This window comes from Tupaia chinensis, unplaced genomic scaffold, assembly GCF_000334495.1.
Source record: "Tupaia chinensis unplaced genomic scaffold, TupChi_1.0 Scaffold000294_5, whole genome shotgun sequence".
NCBI classification, from domain to species: domain Eukaryota; kingdom Metazoa; phylum Chordata; class Mammalia; order Scandentia; family Tupaiidae; genus Tupaia; species Tupaia belangeri.
In genome coordinates this window covers 1858592-1876792 of record NW_006159782.1, presented here as the reverse complement: position 1 = coordinate 1876792, position 18201 = coordinate 1858592, and the positions used below count along the sequence as shown (strand labels likewise).

Genomic DNA, 18201 nt, shown 5'->3' with positions numbered 1-18201 from the left:
CCCCCACCACAAAAAAAAAAAAAAAAAAAAAAACCTCCCCCAAAGAAGAAAAAAGTTACTTATTGGAGGGAATTGTCATTTGTTATGGGACACGTAGAAGAGCTTCTGGAATAGTTAGGCAAATTCTTCCATATTTTTTATCTAGCTGGTGTTCTCCTTTTAATAATTTCTTTTTCATTTATTTATTTATTTATTTTTGAGAGCGATATTTTTGCTGTAGGGCATATGTACTCACCAGAGAGACAGAGAGACAGAAAGAAGAAATCATCCCTAGGGGGGTGGCCATGCTGCATTTCCTTCTCCTCCATTCTCCTCTTGGAATTTTGGACATGCACGCACATGGACTCAGTGTTAGTTTGATGTCGCCAGGTATGGGATGCAAACCAAACTGACTACATGGGAATCCAGCCACGTAACCATTATGCCATCTGCTGGTTCCAAGGCTTTTCATAATTTCTTAAGGTTGGAGGCCAGCAGGTGGTATGGTGGTTAAGGCACTGGACACTCCCACATGGCTGACCACGATTCAAATCCTGGATGGACCTGGTGACTTGCTTTCTCACTTTCACTCTCTTTCTCTGTCTCCCTCTCTCTGGTCAAATTAAAATAAATGAATAAATAAATAAAATAAAAAATAATTTCTTGGGACCAGCAGTTGGTGTAATGGCTATGTCACTGGACTCCCATGTAGTCCCCAACGGTTCAAGTTCCAGACCCAGTGGCTTAAACTCATGCCAGGCACGTGTGTGTGCGTGCCCAAGATCCCAAGAGGAGGATAGAGGAGAAGGGATTGCAGCATGGCTATCCCCCCGGCGGGGTGATTTCTCACTTTCTATTGCTCTGTCTGTCTTTCTGGCAAGTGCACATGCCCTATATCAAAAACCTCAAAAAAAAAAAAAATGTTGGCCAGCAGGTGGCATGGTGGTTAATGTTCCGGACTCCCACATGTCAACAATGGTTCAAGTCCTGGTCCTGGTGGCTTCCCTTCTCTCTCTCTCTCTCTCTTTCTCTCTCTCTCTCTTTCTCCCCCCCCCCATCTTTCTCTGGTGAATTAAAATAATAGTAATAAATAAAGTTACAATAAATATTAAAAATAAATTTGTTTTTTAAAGAAAGATTTTTTAAAGAATTTTTAAATTTAACTTTATTTATTTATTTATTTATATTTTACCAGAGAGACAGAGAGAGAGAAAGTGAAAAAGCAAGCCACCAGGTCCCGAACTTGAACCGCAGTTGGTCATGTGGGAATCCAGTGCCCTTAACCACCACGCCATTTGCCGGCCCCATTAATTGTTTGTTGGGTTTTTTTTTATAAATATCCATTTGGAAGAATAGAAATACATTGTAGAAAATGAATAAAACTCAGAGACTTATGAGACATTTTCAAACTATCTAACATACATGTAATTGGAATCCAAGAAGGGAGACAATGGGACAGAAAAAAATTTTTTTTGAAGAAATAATGGCCAAACACTGTAAATTTCTTAAAAAACATCAACATATCAATCCAAAAATCTCAACATACTCAAAACAGGATGAACACAAAGAAAACCAAATCACATACTTTGCAGTCAAACTGCTAAATTTATAAAGGTAAAAACTCTTGAAAGTAGCAGGCGGAAAAATGGAAACAAAGAGTCAAAAATAGTAGAGACCAGAAGATATTGAAAAGACGATTAAAATCAACCCAGCATTCTCTATTCAGCAAAAGAATTTATCTTAAGTGATGGTAAAGTAAAGACACTTTCTGAGAAATTAAGGCAGCCAGTGTACCATAGTGCATTGGGAGCTGGATCCCACTTGGCCAGCTAGTTCAGAGATGTCCCAGCAGCTTAAAAGGCATGCTGGGAATGTGTGCGTGCTGCCTAGGCTCGTGACAGGAAAGAAGTATGAAGGAAAAAGGATTGTGGCCTGACCATGTCTCATTAAGTAATTCTCTCTTTCTTCCTCTCTGTCACATGTGTACAGGCTTACACACCCTCTAACAATAAAATAATAATAATAATTATAATAATAATAAAACTGTTAAGAAAATAAGTAACACTGGGGCCAGCAGATGGCATGGTGGTTAAGGGCGCTGGATTCCCACATGGCCAACCACAGTTTGAGTCCCAGACCTGGTGGCTTGCTTTCTCACTTTCTCTCTCTCTCTAGTCAAATTAAAAAATAACAATAACAAAATTAAATTAAATAAATAATTCTTTTAAAATATAATACTGTGGTGACATGGAGTGCATATGATACAATCATAATGGTGTTGATAGTGGTTGATTGTAAGAGACATGTAAATAGGTTTTAATTCACCAGAGGGTGTGTGCACTCACCAGAGACACAGAAAAGGAAAGTGAAAATAGTCACCCTGCAGTCCAGTTCTTTCTCCTGTCAGGACTGTGGGCATGTGTGCACATGTATCTGGTGTATTTCTTAAGCCACTAGGTCCAGGTCTCAAACCACACAGTTGGCCACATGGGATCTAGCCACCTTCACCACCATGCCACCAGCTGGCCACATAGGTGTTCTTATATGTTCTTTCTTTTATTGGGTCATCAGAAAAGTCATGACACATTTTTGCATAGAAAAACATAAACAACTATGCCATGACTTTTCTGATGACCCAATATTTGGAGACATTTGAATGTCTGATATTCAATAATGTATAAGAGTATATATCTTATGTCATCCCAGTTCACTTTATCAGACGGACATTTGTCTGATATTTTACAGTTATAAAATAAAGTTACAGTGAACATTTTTGTACATGCGGCTTTTTAAAATTTCAAATATTTTCTTAGGATAAATTCTTTTATTTTAAATATTGCCAGAGGACACATGCATTCACTGGAGTGGAGGGAGGGAGAAAGAGAGAAAAAATGAGAAGGCACCCCGCATAGGGAATGGTCATGGCATAATCCCTTCTTTTCTGTCTCTCTTTCCTTTCAGGATATTTATGTTTTTGGGGTTTTTTTTTTCTTTTTTTAAATTGCCAGCGATTATGTGCACTTGCCAGAGAGAGACAGAGAAAGGGAGATAGCACACCCCAGTGGGGCGTGGCCATGCTGTAATCCCTTTCCCTCCATTTTGCCATCCTGTCAGGATTTGGGGCATGCAGGTATACATAACATCTCGCATGTTTTTCAAGCTGCCAGGACTGGGATTCAAGCCACAGTTAACCATGTGGAATTTGGGTCCCTAGACACTAGGCTGATCCTCTTTGGATGGATTTTTCAAGCAGAATTACAAACTCAAATTATGTGAGCATCTTTAATGACTTAATTTAATTGATTGTGCTGATTTTTCAATATATTTCATCAATAACATGTAAGAGTATATATCTTATATCATCCCAGTTTACTCTTTCTCATTCTTCCCCATGATTGCTAAAGAAGTTATTTTTTTAAAGAATTATTTTATTTAACTTCATTTACTATTATTATTTTTTAATTTGACCAGAAAGAAACAGGGTGGGGAGGAATGAGAAAGCAAGCCACCAGGTCCAAGATTCAAACCACAGGCCGCCATGTTGGAGTTCAGTGCCTCCAACCACTACGCCATCCACTGGCCCCAAAGAAGTTGTTATTTTAAGGACAGCTAAGGGAGTCCAGCAGGTGCCGGACTCCCACATGGTGGACCACAGTTCGAGTCTCAGACCTCGCTTTCTCACTTTCCTTTACTCTCTCTCTGTCTGGTCAGGTTTTTTTTTTTTTTGAGAGTTGTTGGTTTTTTTTTTTTTTTTTGCTTTAGGGCACGTGCGCTCGCCAGACAGAGAGAGAGAGAAAGAGAGACAGAAAGCGAGAAATCACCCCCCGGGGGGATGGTCACGCTGCAATCCCTTCTCCTCCATTCTTCTCTCAGGATCTTGGGCATGCATGCACATGCACCCGGCATGAGTTTTAAGCCACCGGGTCCAGGACATGAACCGCGGTTGACTGTATGGGAGTCCAGCGACATAGCCATTATGCTAACTGCCAATCCTCTGTCTGGTTAGATTTTTAAAAATAGTAATAAAAATAAATAAAAAATTATTAAAATGGATTAATTAATTTTTTTGATTAAATTTAAGAACAACTAAATATTAGTAAGTTACTAATAGTAAAAACATTGACTAGATTTTTCCATGATATCTGCTTCACTATCAGAAATAGATTTGTAGGTTTTTTTTTCTTTTTGCTGCTTTGTTGTTATCTGAAATAGCATCATAGAAAGTTGTTTGGTTTAGCTCTTAGCCTCTGAGCTATGGGGAAGCTTGCTTTCTTCTAGGCTACCCAATCATTCTTCTGAGCAAGGGACATTTTAGGACAATTCTCTCTCTTCTTTTTTTAAAAAAATTATTATTTTATTTAACTTTATTTATTTATTTATTTTAATTTGACCAGAGAGGAGCAGAGTGAGAGAGAGAGAGCAAGAAAGAGGGAAAGTGAGGGACCAGCAGGTGGCATGGTGGTTAAGGCACTGGACACTCCCACATGGGCGATGGCCGACCATGGTTCGAGTCTCAGACCTGGTGGCTTGCTTTCTCACTTTCCCTCTCTCTCTCTGTCTCTCTCTGGTCAAATGAAAATAAATGAATAAATAAGTAAATAATTATTTTTTTAAAGAAAGAAAAGAAAAGAAAGGGAAAGTGAGAAAACAAGCTGCCAAGACTGGGACTCAAACTGTGATCAAGCATGTAGGAGTCCAGCGCCCTCAACCACTCTTAACCGCCACACCACCTGCCAACCCCTCCTCTTCTTTTTAACTTCTTTCTTTGGCTTCTTTCTTTTTTTCTTTTTTTTTTTTTTTTTAAAGAACTATTTATTTAATTTTATTTATTCATTTATTTTAATTTGACCAGGAGTGGGGGGTGAGGTGGTGGTGAGAAGGCAAGCTACCAGGTCCAGGACTCAGACCATGGTCAGCCATGTGGGAGTGTCCAGCTCCTTAACCACTATGCCACCTGCTGGTCCCTTGCACATAATTTTGTGTTTGGATTCGTTAATACTTTTGAGGTTTAATAGGAACTGAGTAACATGTAAACTTGTGAATGTAATTCAGGGATCTCTGGATTTTTGCTATTGCTCTCAAGTGCTTCTTTCTCATATCTACCTACGCAGTCAGTATTTAGTAAAAGCAGTCAATTACTGGGGGAGGGGGAGGGGGTTGGATAAGATATCATATTTCCCCATTGATTTAGCTTAGTGCTCAGGAAATCTTTTAACCATGTTGTTCAGAACTTGTAAAATGTGAGGGACCAGCAGTTAGTGTAATGGCTATGTCGCAGGACTCCCACGTAGTCGACCGCGGTTTGCGTCCTGGACCCGGTGGCTTAAAACTCACGCTGGGCAAATGTGTGTGTGCGCCCAAGATCCTAAGAGGAGAATGGAGAAGGGATTACGGCGTGGCCATCCCCCTGGGGGGTGATTTCTCGCTTTCTGTCTCTCTGTCTCTCTCTCTGTCTGTCTGGCGAGCACACGCACCCTATAGCTAAAACCTCTTAAAAAAAAAAAAAAAAACTTGTAGGATGTGTTAGTGAGAGATGTTCTAAAAACCTCACTCATAATTGTGGGTTTATCTTTCTTATTTTGGTTATGTCAGTTTTTGCTTAATGTGTTTTGAGGTGATGTTAATAGGTGCATTCAATTTAAAATTAGTACATCTTCTGGTAGATTGTCCTTTGATCATTAGGAAATGTCTCTACTTCTAACACTACCCTCATTATCTACATTGGTAATTGGAGAGCTATATCAGCTTTCTTTTATTTAGTGTTTGTATGGTGTATCTTTTTCTATCCTTTTACTTTCTACCTGTCTATATCTCTTATATATAACATATACTTCTTTTTTTTTTATTGTAGTCTGTCAGTCTTTACTTTTATGTTTTTGGAAAGTTGATATTCAGTTTATTTACTGGTATGCAAGACTTAAATCTATGTCTTATTATTTATCCCCTACTTACCTTTCTTTGTTGTTTTTTTTCTTTTTTCATATGCTTTCTTGCCTTTTTTATAGGTTAGTCAAGAAGATTTTTTTTCCTTATTTATTTTTTTCCTTTATTTTTATTCTTGTTTTAATGGATACCTACAGATATGATTTAGAATATTTGCAAGAGAGGATGGGCTAAATATTTAAGATTTCTCCCATTCAGATTCTGTATTTCTTAAATGAACTTTTAATAACTATTGAAGCCACCAGGTCTAGGACGCGAACTGCGGTCGACTACGTGGGAATCCAGCGACATAACCATTAAGCTAACTGCTGGTTCCCTGGAGTTACATTATTTCTTATGTATTGAGAGAATTGTTTCTTTTTCTTTTCTTTTCTTTTTTTTTAAGAATTGTTTCTTGTAAGTGTCTTCATCATCTTCCATTAGATAACACATATTGTCCGCAACGTTTTGGCCCTGGTCCATGATGTGCTTCCAGTGGACTTCTGCATTAATTCCTTGCTTTCAGAATCATAACCAGGGAATCATTTGGTACTGTGAAAGATAGATAAGCCTCCATCCACCGCTCCCTTCAGGGCCCCAAAAACTTTATTTCCAGTGGTAGTTCTAGCAAGGCCTGCATCCTAATAGCAAGTGAAAGCACTAGGTTGACCATCAATGCTCTCTACATTGTATTCATCCCGGTCACTTCCACTTGGCCTTATCCACACCAAACCTATTGAGAAGCCTGTGGGCCAGTACAATATGCTGCAGGATAATTTGTCAGGCCAACCTTTACATCATATTTTGGTAGTTCATGGGCATGAGCTGCACAACTTTAACAAATTTCATCCTGTGGAACAGAGACTCACGGCCATGGCCAACCTGCAGGCCCACAAGCTGTACAGGGGGAAAAAAAGCTTCATTTTTTTTCTTTGTTTTTGGTGGTAGCCTATAATATAAGGAATTAAAAAGGATCGGGATTTGGCCTAGCAAATGGTGTGGTAGTGAAGGGTGCTGGACTCCCACATGGTCAACCATGGTTCGAGTCCCAGACCTGGCAGTTTGCTTTCTCTCTCTCTCTCTTTCTCACTCTGTCCCTCTCTGGTCAAATTAAATAAAGTTCAGTAAAATAATTCTTTAAAAAAAGAAAGAAAGAAAGGAAGGAAGGAAGAATCAGAAGTGAGCCTAGTCTGACCCTCTGAATGTGTGGCTGGGTATGTTTTCCAGCCTTGCTTCATAGGTGTCTCCTGTCCCTTTGAAGGAGAGATCATGTTGCTGCTCCAGGTTGAAGGATTATTGCTTTTTCTTTTTCTTATAAAATAGATGTGTGCGAGAGAGAGACCAACAGAGACAGATAGATAGGCACCCTAGACAAGGTCTCATCATAGCATGATCCCCGTTTCCGCCACCCCTCCAACTCCTCGGGATCCTGGGTGCCTGTACGTGTGTCTAGTGTGTTTCAGGTCAGTTGGGCTAAGAATCTGAACCATTGGGGGACCAGCAGGTGTCATAATGGTTACATTGCTGGACTCCACACAGTTGACCATGGTTCGTGTCCTGGTCCTGGCAGCTTGAAACTCACACTGGACTCATGTGCATGTGTGCCCAAAATCCCAAGAGGAGACTGGAAGAGAAGGGATTGCAGCATGGCCATCCCCGTGGGGAGTAATTTTTCACTTTCTTTCTCTTTGTCTCTCTCTGTCTCTCTGGTGAGTGCACATGCCCTATAGCAAAAATCTCTCAAAAAAAAAAAAAGAATCTGAACCATTGGTCAACCATATGACTTGCAGCTTTGCAGGGCACTTGCATTACTGCTATACCATAGCAGTTGGGCCATTATTGCTTATTAAATATTAAATATCAACAATGCCTCATTATAATCAAGGAGTTTTTTAATCAACCTAGAAGCAAACTTGTTGCAGTATCATATTAATCTAAATTTAAGTTATTTGGTTTTCTTGTCCATAGGTTCAGTGCACCTCAGGCAGAACTCTATGAAGCTGTTCTAGAGATCCAGAGAGATTGCCTGACCCTATTGCTGGACTCCACACAGTTGACCATGGTTCGTGTCCTGGTCCTGGCAGCTTGAAACTCACACTGGACTCATGTGCATGTGTGCCCAAAATCCCAAGAGGAGACTGGAAGAGAAGGGATTGCAGCATGGCCATCCCCGTGGGGAGTAATTTTTCACTTTCTTTCTCTTTGTCTCTCTCTGTCTCTCTGGTGAGTGCACATGCCCTATAGCAAAAATCTCTCAAAAAAAAAAAAAGAATCTGAACCATTGGTCAACCATATGACTTGCAGCTTTGCAGGGCACTTGCATTACTGCTATACCATAGCAGTTGGGCCATTATTGCTTATTAAATATTAAATATCAACAATGCCTCATTATAATCAAGGAGTTTTTTAATCAACCTAGAAGCAAACTTGTTGCAGTATCATATTAATCTAAATTTAAGTTATTTGGTTTTCTTGTCCATAGGTTCAGTGCACCTCAGGCAGAACTCTATGAAGCTGTTCTAGAGATCCAGAGAGATTGCCTGACCCTTTGCTCCCCTGGGACAAGCCTAGAGAACATCTACAGCATGATGCTGACACTGACAGGGCAGAAACTTAAAGAGCTGGGGATCATAAAGAACACGAAGGAGAATCATGCCTTCAAGGTACTTCATGTGTTTGAACTCCAGTTCTCAAGAGCACCTAACATGCATGCTGTGTTTTTGTTTTTGTTTTTCATGCATGCTATTTTTACCCTATATAAAGCTATCTAGATTTAGAAATGATCTTTGTCATCCTTCATGTGTGAAAGGGATTTAGCTTTAACATGCATTAAAACAAAGAGAATCAGTATTTACTTCTCCCAGAAGATGGCAGCACATGCTGACTCAATATATACCACATTACCCATTCATTATTCAGAAAACGTAAAATGAAGTCTGGTGCAGACAGTGGAAGAGGGCACAAAAAGAGAAGAGGTTATCTGAATCCTTTCATGGTCATTCTGGAGGTCAAAGGAGAGGATGTTTTCTGTCTCAGTGATGCCACTGAGACTTTTAACAGTATGCCCAAGGCCACATCTTCAGTGAATTTTATCTGTATCTGTGATAGTATTCAGTAAAAATGTAAAACCTTAGCTCTAAAGTTAAGGTGCTAGGTGGTCAAGCCAGACAGACTATTAAGCATCTCTCACCTCTAAGTGTAGGCTGCCAGAACTTCTATTATCAATAGGAAAGAAGCTCTAAATTCCCTCTTGCTCAGGTCAACAAAAGTTTAATTAACTGACAGGAATATCTAAGCCAATTCTACAAGATCCATAGAGTCTCCAGGTAGGTAGGATATGTGAAGATAAAAGAGAGCTATTCTAACAGTCATTTGCTCTTTCCCAAGGAAAGACATTTTCTTTTGCCTCAGTCATCACTGGGATACCCCAAGTCAGCATGCTTGTAGTTTAGTAAGTAGTGGGAATGGCATTTTGGGTAGTAGGAATGCCATTGGCAGAACTACAGGTAAGGGGTAGCAGTCTATCAGATCTGAAGCATTAGCCCAAGGATTGGTTGACTGTAAGAAGTAGAACCCAGGGAGCAGTATCAGCACATATCTCATGATTTTTTAACATGTCCAGCTTTCCCCTTAAGGAGTTATTTGTTCCAGTAATATTGTGATAATTGTCTTTTGCAGGCTGCTCGGAAATACTGCCCTCATCATGTAGGCCATTACCTGGGGATGGATGTCCATGATACTCCAGACATGCCCCGCTCTCTTCCTCTGCAACCCGGCATGGTGATCACGATTGAGCCAGGTAAGGAAAAAGATAGCCTCTGGCCCCTTGGGACACATAATAATAGTGTAAAGTTCACATTTTTACTTGAACCAACATAACTAAATACAACAGACAGGAAAAAATATCTCCAGTGCAGAGAGTAGCATTATTTTAGATTTATCTTTAACTTTCTTATTTAACATCACACAATTTGTTTAATTTGACTCCTCCAGTAAACAGCAGATGGTGAATACTTTCTATAAGTAGATATTAAGAAATAAATCTTTTTTAACTCCATCCCTTGCAGGGACCAATTTATACTAGTTTCCCATTTAGAAATAGTAGGCTGCTCAAGCATCCAGAGACCCCAGTGCTGATATGCAGAGAGATACACATATCCCCATGTTCATAGCCAGAGCACCTCTGCCGGCTGCATTGAACCTTCAGATCCACTTTATAGGATCCAATTCCTTTCTCAGAAGCTTCAGAGCAAGCTGGCAGTGGAATAGGTTACTTGACTTACATGATACTGCATGTTGAGCAGAAGAGAAGTGGTGGTCACAGTGGAACACAAAATTGGTGTTACAAGAGTTGATTTTCAAGCTGATGAAGGTGGTCATATGTCACTCTCTGGCCTTATGTACCATTTAGTTCAGCCTAATTGGTGCAAGGGTGCTTCCGTAGATTTTGACTGCATTTTCCTCTGCTGATCTTTTTCTCCTTTTTTTGGAGAGGTTTTTGCTACAGGGCGTGTGCGCTCACCAGAAGGACAAAGAGACAGAAAGCAAGGAATCATCCTTCAGGGGGAATGGCTACTCTGTAGTCTTTTCTCTTTCATTCTCCTCTGGGGATCCTGGGTATGCACACACATGCACCCAGTGTGAATTTAAGCCACCGGGTCGGGGACTCAAACCATGGTTGACTACATTAGAGTCCAGCAACATAACCATTACGCTAACTGCTGGTCCCAATCTTTTTCTTTTTCATCTCAGAGCAGTATCTGTGAATACAGTAGAGGAAGTTTAATGTAAGAAGACTTGATGTCAGGCAGATGTGTGGAAGTTAAGGGCACTGGATCCCACATGACTGACTGCGCAGTTTGAGTCTCAGACCTGGTAGCTCGAAAATCATACCAGTCATGTATACATGCATGTTCAAAATCCCTAGAGAACAATGGAAGAGAAGGGATTGAGGCATAGTTATCCCCTTGGGGAGTGATTTCTATCTGTGCATCTCTCTGTCTCTCTTTCTCTCCCTGGCAAGTGCATATACCCTATAGCAAAAATAAATAAATAAAGACCTGCTGTCTAACTTTATGATTAGGAAGAGTACCTAGGGGTACCAGCAGCTGGCATAACAGTTATGTCACTGGACTCCCACATAGTCAGCTGCTGTTCGAGTTCCAGACCTGGCAGCTTAAAACTCGTTACAGGTGCAAGTGTGTGCATGCCCAAGATCCAGAGAGAAGGATGGAAGAGTCTATGTGTGCTCAAGATCCAAAGAGGAGAATGAAGGAGAAGGGATTGCCACATGGCCAGCTCCCCTGGGGGGTGATTTCTTACTTTCTATCACTTTCTCAGGCAAGCGCACGTGCCCTATAACAAAAAAGGGGGGGAGGGGCAAAACAAAACAAAAATAACTTTTCAAAAAAGAAAGAGGGACCAGCAGTTGCCATAATGGCTATGTCACTGGACTCCCATGTAGTCGACCACAGTTTGAGTCCTGGACCTGGTGTCTTAAACTCATGCCAGGCGTGTGTGTTCGTGTGCCCAAGATCTCAAGAGGAGAATGGAGGAGAAGGAATTGCAGCATGGCCATCCCTCCTGGGGGGTATTTCTTTCTTTCTGTCTCTCTGGCCAGCGCACGTACTCTGTAGCAAAAACCTCTTCAAAAAAGAAAGGAAGGAAGGAAGGAAGAGTACCTGGGAGTCAATTTGGTGGTGTGGTGATTAAGGTGGCTGGATCACACATGGCTGACTACATGGTTTGACTCTCAGAACCAGCAGCTTGAGGAACACACCAGACACATGTATATGCATGCCCAGAACCCCAAAGGAGAATAGAGAAAAGATTGCAGCATGACCATCCTCCATGAGAAGGGTGCTTTCTTATTTTCCTTTTCTGAGGAGCACACACACCCTCTAGCAAATTAAAAAAAAAAGGAAAAGAAAAAGGACCAACAGATGGTGTAATGGTCTTATTGCTGGACCGCCACATAGTTGACTGCAGTTCAAGTCTCAGACCCGGTGGCTTAACACTCATGCCAGGGTATCAGCAGTTAGCGTAATGGCTATGTCGCTGGACTCCCATGTAGTCGACTACAGTTCGAGTCCTGGACCCGGTGGCTTAAACTCACGCCAGGCACGTGTGCGTGCATGCCCAAGATCCCAAGAGGACAATGGAAGAGAAGGGATTGAGGCGTGGCCATCCCCCATGGGGGGTGATTTCTCGTTTTCTGTCTCTCTGTCTCTGTCTGTCTGGTGAGCGCACGCACCCTAATAGCAAAAAAAAAACTCTAAAAAAAAACTCATGCCAGGCGTGTGTGCATGTGTGCCCAAGATCCTGAGAGAGAATGGAGGGGAAGGGATTGTAGCATGGTGGTGAATGATTTCTCACTTTGTATTTCTTTGTCTCTCTGGTGAGCACACATGCTGCATAGCAAAAAAAAAAGAAAAGAAGGAAAAGGTACTTGGGGCTTCTAGAGCTTTCCAAATGTACATTAGTCTACATGTGCCTGTCTTACTTTATATTATGTACATCTGTTTTATTTATAACTATTTAAGAGGAAAATAAAACTTTATAATGACCATTTCTTCAGATTTGGTTGTTAAGGATAATCTCTAAATGAGTATTTCAATGTATTTAAATACATTTTGTCTTACTTTTAGCAAAATGTACCTTTTCTAGAGGACTGTTTTTTGTTGTTGTTGTAGTTGTTTTTGGAGAGGTTTTTGCTGTAGGGCACATGTGCTCACCCAACAGACAGAGAGAGACAGAGAGACAGAAAGCGAGAAATCACCCCCGAGGGGGGATGGTCACATCACAGTCCCCTCTCCTCCATTCTCCTCTTGGGATCTTGGGCATGCACATGCACCTGGTGTGAGTTTTTAAGCCACTGGGTCCAAGACTCGAACCATAGTCGACTACATGGGAGTCCAGCGACATAGCCATTACGCTAACTGCTGGTCCCTGAGGACTATTATATAGGAGAAGATCCATGCCTATCTCCTGGATCCCAGCATATGTTGGTTAACATACTCACAAGTAACTTTAGTGGCCTCCTTGAGCCACAGCATATGACAGACTCGTGCCCTCCATTATCATAGTCGTATGGAGCCTGTAGTCTGATATATAAGATAGCTATAATAATAATCATACTGGTTATGATTGGCAGTATTTATTGACCATTATGTATCAGGCATTTTTGCATGTATTATGAAGATACCTTTAAGATTCAGTATTATAGGTGAAATTGTAACACACAGAAGTTAACTTACTTGCTTCAAATCACCCAGTTAATGTTATTGTTGAATAAGATATTCTTATCTCTACTTCTCAGGCATTTATATTCCAGAAGATGACAAAGATGCCCCAGAGAAGTTCCGGGGTCTTGGAGTACGAATTGAAGATGATGTAGTGGTGACTCAGGACTCGCCTCTCATACTTTCTGCAGATTGTCCCAAAGAGTTGAATGACATTGAACAGATTTGCAGCAAGGCCTCTTGACCCTCCACAGCCCACACACATCTCAGGTTCAGGTGGGATGGACATTGCCATCCCTGCACGCATACTTTGTGAGTGTCTCTGTGCATTTGCACATGTGTTCCAGTTGGGAGTGCAGCCACAGTCTGAATCTATGTAATTGCGTATATGGGGTTTTTTGTTTTGTTTTGTTATGCTTTTTTGCTTTAAGTATTATAGATAGAAACCTAGAAAGAGGAATTTTTGAATGGTATGTTACTGTTGCTCTAGTAACATTAATTCTTCAGAATTAATGACCTGAGACAGTTTAAATTTTAAACATAAGAGAAAAGCCTCGGTTACATATGTCCATGCATCTTAACACATTGAAACATGTGAATGTTCTTCTCCTGGTCAGACCCTTCCCTTTCTGTGCTTTTGCTGAGATTCACCTGATGTCTAAAGATCTTTTTGTGATGCCTGTATTTTAAGCTAATTGCCAAGATCTCTGCCTCTGCAGAGCCACCTGTCAATGATTGTGGGTAGCCAGAAGGTACCTTTTATTACTCATCTCTACCAGTTCCAGATCTTGTGTGCCACAAGAGCCCTCGGGAGTACTGATGTCCCTCAGTCCTAACATCCAGCCACAGTCCAGAGTCCAGCAACATGGGCGGTCAAACAAAGCAGTTTGAGTCTTTCTTACTATTTGGTCACTTGGGGCCGAGAAAGTGTGTAGATTCTTGATAAGGGGAGAAATGGAAGAGAAAGAAAATTATAAATGTGTCTGCTGTAGATCCAGCCCTCTACCATCTGTTCTCTCCAGTGTAAAGATGATTCTTTTCCCAGACCTCCTGCTTCCTTCTAAGTTCTCACTGCACTAACCCTCATAGGTCAACCTTGCTGCTGCTGCATGGGCCACGGGAAGATCCTACCCAGAGGAGTGAAACCTGACTTTCAGAGAGCTACACCTGTTACTCTGATTTTTCTCTAGTGCTGATTAGAGCAAAGTATGGAATTGACCAAGAGCCTATAAACATCCTTTGGTCCTTACTTCTCTAATGTTAGCCCTGGAAAGGCAGTAATGAAGATGGTGTTTCTCTAAATGCAGCATTAGATGTGGTTCAGTGATTTAGTTGCAGGATAGAGTAGAGACTGCAGATGCTTTACTCAGGAGCTTCTGTGACAGAAGCTTTCAGAACCACTGTGTTCACAGGGATACGGTCCAAAATGTTATAAAATATGCTGGTTCTTAGAGCATAAATTTGAGGGGGTTTTTTTGGAGGAAGGGCTTGGATTTTTGGTTTTGGCTTTGTTTTGTTGTTTTAACTAGGGAAGCACTGTCCAGGGGGGTTAATGATCTCTGTAGTATCAGAAGTTTGCCCACATTATCAGGAAAACCCAAGGTACAGAACCACAAGCAGACAGGTAGTGACTTCATTAAGAGATAAAGATAATATTAATAACCAATGGTGCTCATCTAGGAATGCTTAGCTCTGCTCACTTTATTGAAGCAGCTGTGGGAATGAAGGCTGCAACACTGGACTCTGCATCCCTATTCTTGCTCAGTTCTGAGCTACTTTCTAGAAGAAAGGGAGAGAAGTAAATCCACAACTCTGACTTCTTGCTTCATAAGCCTCTGTGACCCCCACAGCTCTTTCCTTGGATTGGGTTTTCTTTGTCCAGGTTTCAATCCTGAAATAAGGCATTTCCTTTTCTTCCTGTAAGTCATTTTCTTTGGTTCTCAACTTTCTAATTAATAGCCTAAGTGGCGTTTATGTGTGGCAGCATAGCTGGATATGAAACAGACTTCTGATTCGATTCCAGTCAAATGCCGATAGATAGAATGGCTGCTGTGAATTTCTTCAGGTGAGAAATTTTAGTCATGGACCCAGCCAGGTTTGTTGTCCTTTGAGTCCAGATTAACCATAGCAATTGAATCACACTTATTAGAACCACCAAGAAAACACAATGAACATTTCATAGCAATGTTGTAGGGTCTGTCTGATGTATTAAGGATACACTGAGCAGGTAATTACACACCATCCAGCTACTTCCTTTATTCTTAGCTCTGCCACAGACATTAGCCCTCATTTCCCTCCAGCTCTAAGTATAGCAAATACTTCTTAAATACACTCGTCTTCCCTACCAAAATCTTTCATTTAAAAAACAAAACGAAAAACTTTTCCAAGTGTTACCACTGGATTTTTTCCTCAAATTGAAGAGATACGGTTGGATCATTAGTGATGCCCTCTAAATGTAAGAAGCCTATCTGGACAGCCATTGTCACATTTATATATTTATTTCAAGCATTGCTATTTTTAGAACTAGCAGTTGGCATAATGGTTATGTTGCTGGACTCCCATGTCATTGACTGCGGTTCAAGTCCCAGACCCGGAGGCTTAAACTCAGGCCAGGTATGTGTGCATGCGTGCCCAAGATCTTGAGAGGAGAATGGAGGAGAAGAGATTGTGGCATGGCCATCCCCCCGGGGGGTGATTTTTCGCTTTCTGTCTCTCCGTCCTTCCGGTCAGCGCATGCACACTACAGCATAAACCTCTCTTAAAAAAGAAAAAAAAAAAAAAAGAATTGTTATTTTCCCCTATAATCAGGAAACAGACTATTTTTTATTTGAAATGCAACAGTAGAATAACAGAGTAAAGATACCCTTCTTCTCATAGTCTCGGTCCCTGATGAGGAACGAACTTCTGAAGATGACGTACAGTATTCTCTGGGCGAACTTTTTTCAAAATGTTGTTTCTGGGACCAGCAGATTGCATAATGGTTATGTTGCTGGACTCCCACATAGCCGTGGTTCGAGTCCCAGACCCGGTGCCTTAAAATTTATGCTGGGAACATTTGCATGCGTGCCCTAGATCCCAAGAGGAGAATGGAGGAGGAGGGATTGCAGTGTGGCCATCCCCCCGGGGAGTGATTTCTTGCTTTGTGTCTTTCTTTCTCTCTGTCTCTCTGGTGAGCACATGTGCCCTAATAGCAGAAATCCCTCTTTTAAAAAAATGTTGTTTCTTTCTCATTACTTTTGTTAGGTCAGAAAGGGAAAACCCTTATTCTATGTGAGTTGAGATTAAGATCCTTAAAACAAGTTATATCTCCATATAAAGGCATAGTATCTCACAAAAATAAAATTGAGCTTTGTTATATTTTTCCAAACATCTATAACCCACATCCTTTTTGGTTCAGTCTGTTATACAAAGATCGCACAGAGGAGGCATGAGCGCCACCCCCTGCTGTGCACATTTCTGGTCCCGAATAAGACCCCAGGAGCTGTCTCCCACAATTCAGCCGTATGCTCAGAGTTTCTTGTAACATGGTGTTTCTGCCAAGAAAACTGTTGGAATTTGAGTTAGAACCGATAGACAATCATGTAGCATGTGTGTGTGTGTGTGTGTTAGAAACTAAGGGAGGACTCACAGATGTGGCAGCATAAAGGACTCTGGAAGATGTTTTTACAATGGAGTGAATATTTTAAAGTTTTAGTCTCCTGAAGAATCGTATATAGCTCCCAACATAAGCAGATGGGCTAAGTTTTAAGCCTGGGCAAATATGCTTTAACCTGAAGTGTTTCTAATGCTTCTAGAATAATAAGGTGAATACATCATTAAACCCTAACATAATAGCAATATTCCATTGTCACAAACCACATGCATTCTCCTGACTGCTCTCTTCCCAGCCCCTTCTTGAGAGAGAACAGGAACGGAGAGGCAGAGATAGGCATTATTCTGACTGGGTCTCACTGTGTTGCAGCCCTCTGCCTCAGCCTTGCAATTACTTGGGGTTAAAGGCACACACAACCGTGCCTAGCTTGTTGAGGTTGGCCTGGGAACTGAACCCAGGCCTCCCACGTGGCCTCCAGCTACCCAAGCAGTAACACTACCTGTGTGCCACCATAGTTGGACCCTGTTGCCCTGATCTCTTCCTGTGTTACTAAGGAACTTTGGGGGAACATCAGTATTATTTGTATTAGGGGTCCCCATTGAAGTTAATACCTCTTGGGATGTGTTCCATGAGGGTCTGAGAAACTGTGGTCTTTGTTACCATTTCTTAATGCTTTATATGACTTTTGTGCAATTATATAAGTTCAATTTGGACAAAATACTGTTACTTTTTAAGGCCCTATTCATTGAAAATTATATATGTCATTCCCCAACAAGGGAAAAGCATTTGTTACTGTCATTTTAAAATATACTGTAAGACAATACAGAAATGTGTGGTGTTTGTGTGTTATTTTAGAATCTAGAATATACTGGTTTAAATATGAGAACATTTTGCTCTACAAAATACTTCATTTTACAAAGTGGTCATTAATTGTCACAAAATCATGATAGCAAACCTGAAATGCTCTTACCAGTCTTAGAGGAAAAAAAAAAACAGGTGGACTTGATCCAGCTTTTTTTTTTTTAAGAGAGATTTTTTTTAAAAAGTATTATTTTCCCGAGAATCAGGGCCTTCAGGAGAAGGTTCCACATGGCTCCAGTGAACTAGATTTTTAAGGGAATGAAGATTTTCTACTAATAATTCAGCCTCCAACAAATGAGCTAGTGGTAGGGAGCCCTCCCCTGCACTCCCAGCCTTCTATCTCTGTCTCTCCATTCCTGTCTCTCCCTACTTCTGTCTTCCCTTTTTTTTTTTTGTAATTTTTCCTTTTTACCCTTTTTTTAAAAGGCACAGTTTTTCTCTGGCTCTTAGCTACACCTTTTCTCTTTTTAATTTTCACTCTGCTCCTCCCATCCAGGCAGAACAAGCGGGGCCTTCAGGAGAAGGTTCCACATGGCTCCAGTGAACTAGATTTTTCGCGCAGTGCTTGTGCGCCACGCGGTTTTCTATTTTGTGATTTTTTTTTTT

At 41.0% G+C, this 18201-nt stretch overlaps 1 protein-coding gene across 1 annotated transcript in view; it reads left to right on the top strand.

The window, feature by feature from the left end:
- Nucleotides 1-15705, top strand: part of XPNPEP3 (X-prolyl aminopeptidase 3) — a 77806-nt gene extending 62101 nt beyond the window's left edge. Inside the window, exons 8-10 of the mRNA XM_006150742.3 lie at nucleotides 8384-8564; nucleotides 9580-9700; nucleotides 13220-15705. Coding sequence (XP_006150804.1) covers nucleotides 8384-8564; nucleotides 9580-9700; nucleotides 13220-13386 — 469 coding nt within the window. The 3' untranslated portion in view covers nucleotides 13387-15705. The remainder of the gene's footprint in view (nucleotides 1-8383; nucleotides 8565-9579; nucleotides 9701-13219) is intronic.
- Nucleotides 15706-18201: the final 2496 nt, after the last annotated feature.